Source organism: Trichinella spiralis, assembly GCF_000181795.1.
Source record: "Trichinella spiralis strain ISS 195 chromosome Unknown Scfld3530, whole genome shotgun sequence".
Taxonomy (NCBI): domain Eukaryota; kingdom Metazoa; phylum Nematoda; class Enoplea; order Trichinellida; family Trichinellidae; genus Trichinella; species Trichinella spiralis.
This window is the reverse complement of record NW_003530469.1, coordinates 1-1,703: the sequence shown is the minus strand read 5'-3', so window position 1 is coordinate 1,703 and position 1,703 is coordinate 1. Positions and strand designations below refer to the sequence as shown.

Sequence of the window (1,703 nt, the reverse complement as noted above, 5' to 3'; positions counted from 1 at the left end):
TTGATCTATAGAGATGGGAAGTCTCAGTTATCCCCAAGCTAGTGTGGGATAGGTACGTCAGGCCGGAAGTACACGGAGACAGCGAGAACAATGCAACTGGGCGATGGCGACTACGGCTTGGGGTATAGTCCATCTGCACCTGGGGAGATGGAAGGTTCCACCCGGAGAGCGGCTCGTTGCACTAGAAAAACATTTCTTACTCAATGATTGTTGCATTAATTACTTCTATAAAAGGTTTTCTACATTTTAAATTACTTGAAAACAATTAACTTCAAACAAAATTCGCTTTAATTTTCGCAAATATACTTTAAAGTAGAATGTAATGTAACGCCATGCAATCATAGCGCACTCTCATTCAATAGTTGTCTTTCAAGGTTCCACTGCCCCTGACGATGGTCTATGATAATGACTACCAGCGTGCCCCAGTTCTGTTTCACAACAAGAAAAACGGCGCAGATGACGGTCAGAGTCAGACGACCAATTGCTGCTGCCCATCGATTAGTCAGTGGATGCTGAATGCTGTCTGAATGGGAAACATGACTGGATGCAGCATTTGGCCTGCCTGCTGTCAACATCCAGCACTTGATCCGTCCCGTTACGTTGCATCTCTGTCGCTGAACGACCGTTTTCACTTGTATCCTCAACGAGCATATTATTTGTTGGTGAGTGTGATTGCGTGTGTGTGCGTTAGTTTGTAATACTCTCCTGCTCGTGGGTTGCTCATTTTATTCTACACTTTTTAAGGTTGGTATTCCTTACGTTCAGTTCTATGGTACATTTATCATACAATGCCCAAGACCCCATCTACGACAACAGAGGCAGCAAAAAATGAAGAAACCTGACATAAGTACAAGCCCATTACATTCATTGCCCTCACGAAAACAACCTTTCACCACGGTAAATTATTAAATTCATTTTTATTTAAATTTTTTTCATTTTCTAATAAAGATTATTTTTAAACATATTTTTCAATTCCAAAAGCATACTCAAAAGTGGTTTTTTAAAAAACTCCATTTGCATGGGATCAAGTCATTGACCAGATATGGTTGTTCAATTGTAACTGACGACGCCGATGTAGCTTTTGGTGTTGTTGTTTTTCAATCAGCTTAATATTTTTTCATTTCTAATATTTCTAATTGAAGTGCATATGCTCGTCGTTTTCAACCTCTCCAATCATCTAGTTCAAATCGTGCCGTTTTCAACGCAAATCAGTTTCGTGAAATTATACTTTTTATGAATTTTGATTTTTTTTCTTTTATAGTGGTAACATGTTGCCCACTGAAGAAACACAGCGTGTGCAACTGAGTGAAATCTTCAGATGCAACTGGAGAATTTGGTTTTCCATTTTCCGATTGCTAAGAATAGAGGACATCATGCGCCTGTCCTACGCATCGAGGGAAATTAATGCGATGGCGCAGAGCTACTTTAAGTATGAACATTTTGAAACGATACGTTCAGAATGGGCTACATTTTTCCTAATAATAATTTATTATTATTTGATTAATAACAATATGACGTAGTGAATGACTTACTTAAGTTGACATGCAACAGTGATTGTCAAAATTTGAAATTTTATACGATGGTTTTTTTTTTGAACTTTGAAATTTATTTTTTCCTGTACTTTTATGTTGTAATCATTTTACGTGACAAATATCCTTACGTAAATAATTGACGCGTTGAATTGTAAAATTGGGTTTAAATTT

The 1,703-nt window shown here is 37.5% G+C and overlaps 1 protein-coding gene across 1 annotated transcript; it reads left to right on the top strand.

The window, feature by feature from the left end:
- Positions 1–536: 536 nt before the first annotated feature.
- Tsp_13808 (conserved hypothetical protein) lies at positions 537–1,429 on the top strand (the record flags this gene model as incomplete). Its single annotated transcript, XM_003367871.1, has 5 exons — positions 537–686; positions 745–897; positions 949–992; positions 1,143–1,211; positions 1,262–1,429. Coding segments are annotated over exons 1-5 (584 nt in total), but the record flags the coding sequence as incomplete, so codon positions are not given.
- Between the last annotated feature and the right edge of the window lie 274 nt (positions 1,430–1,703).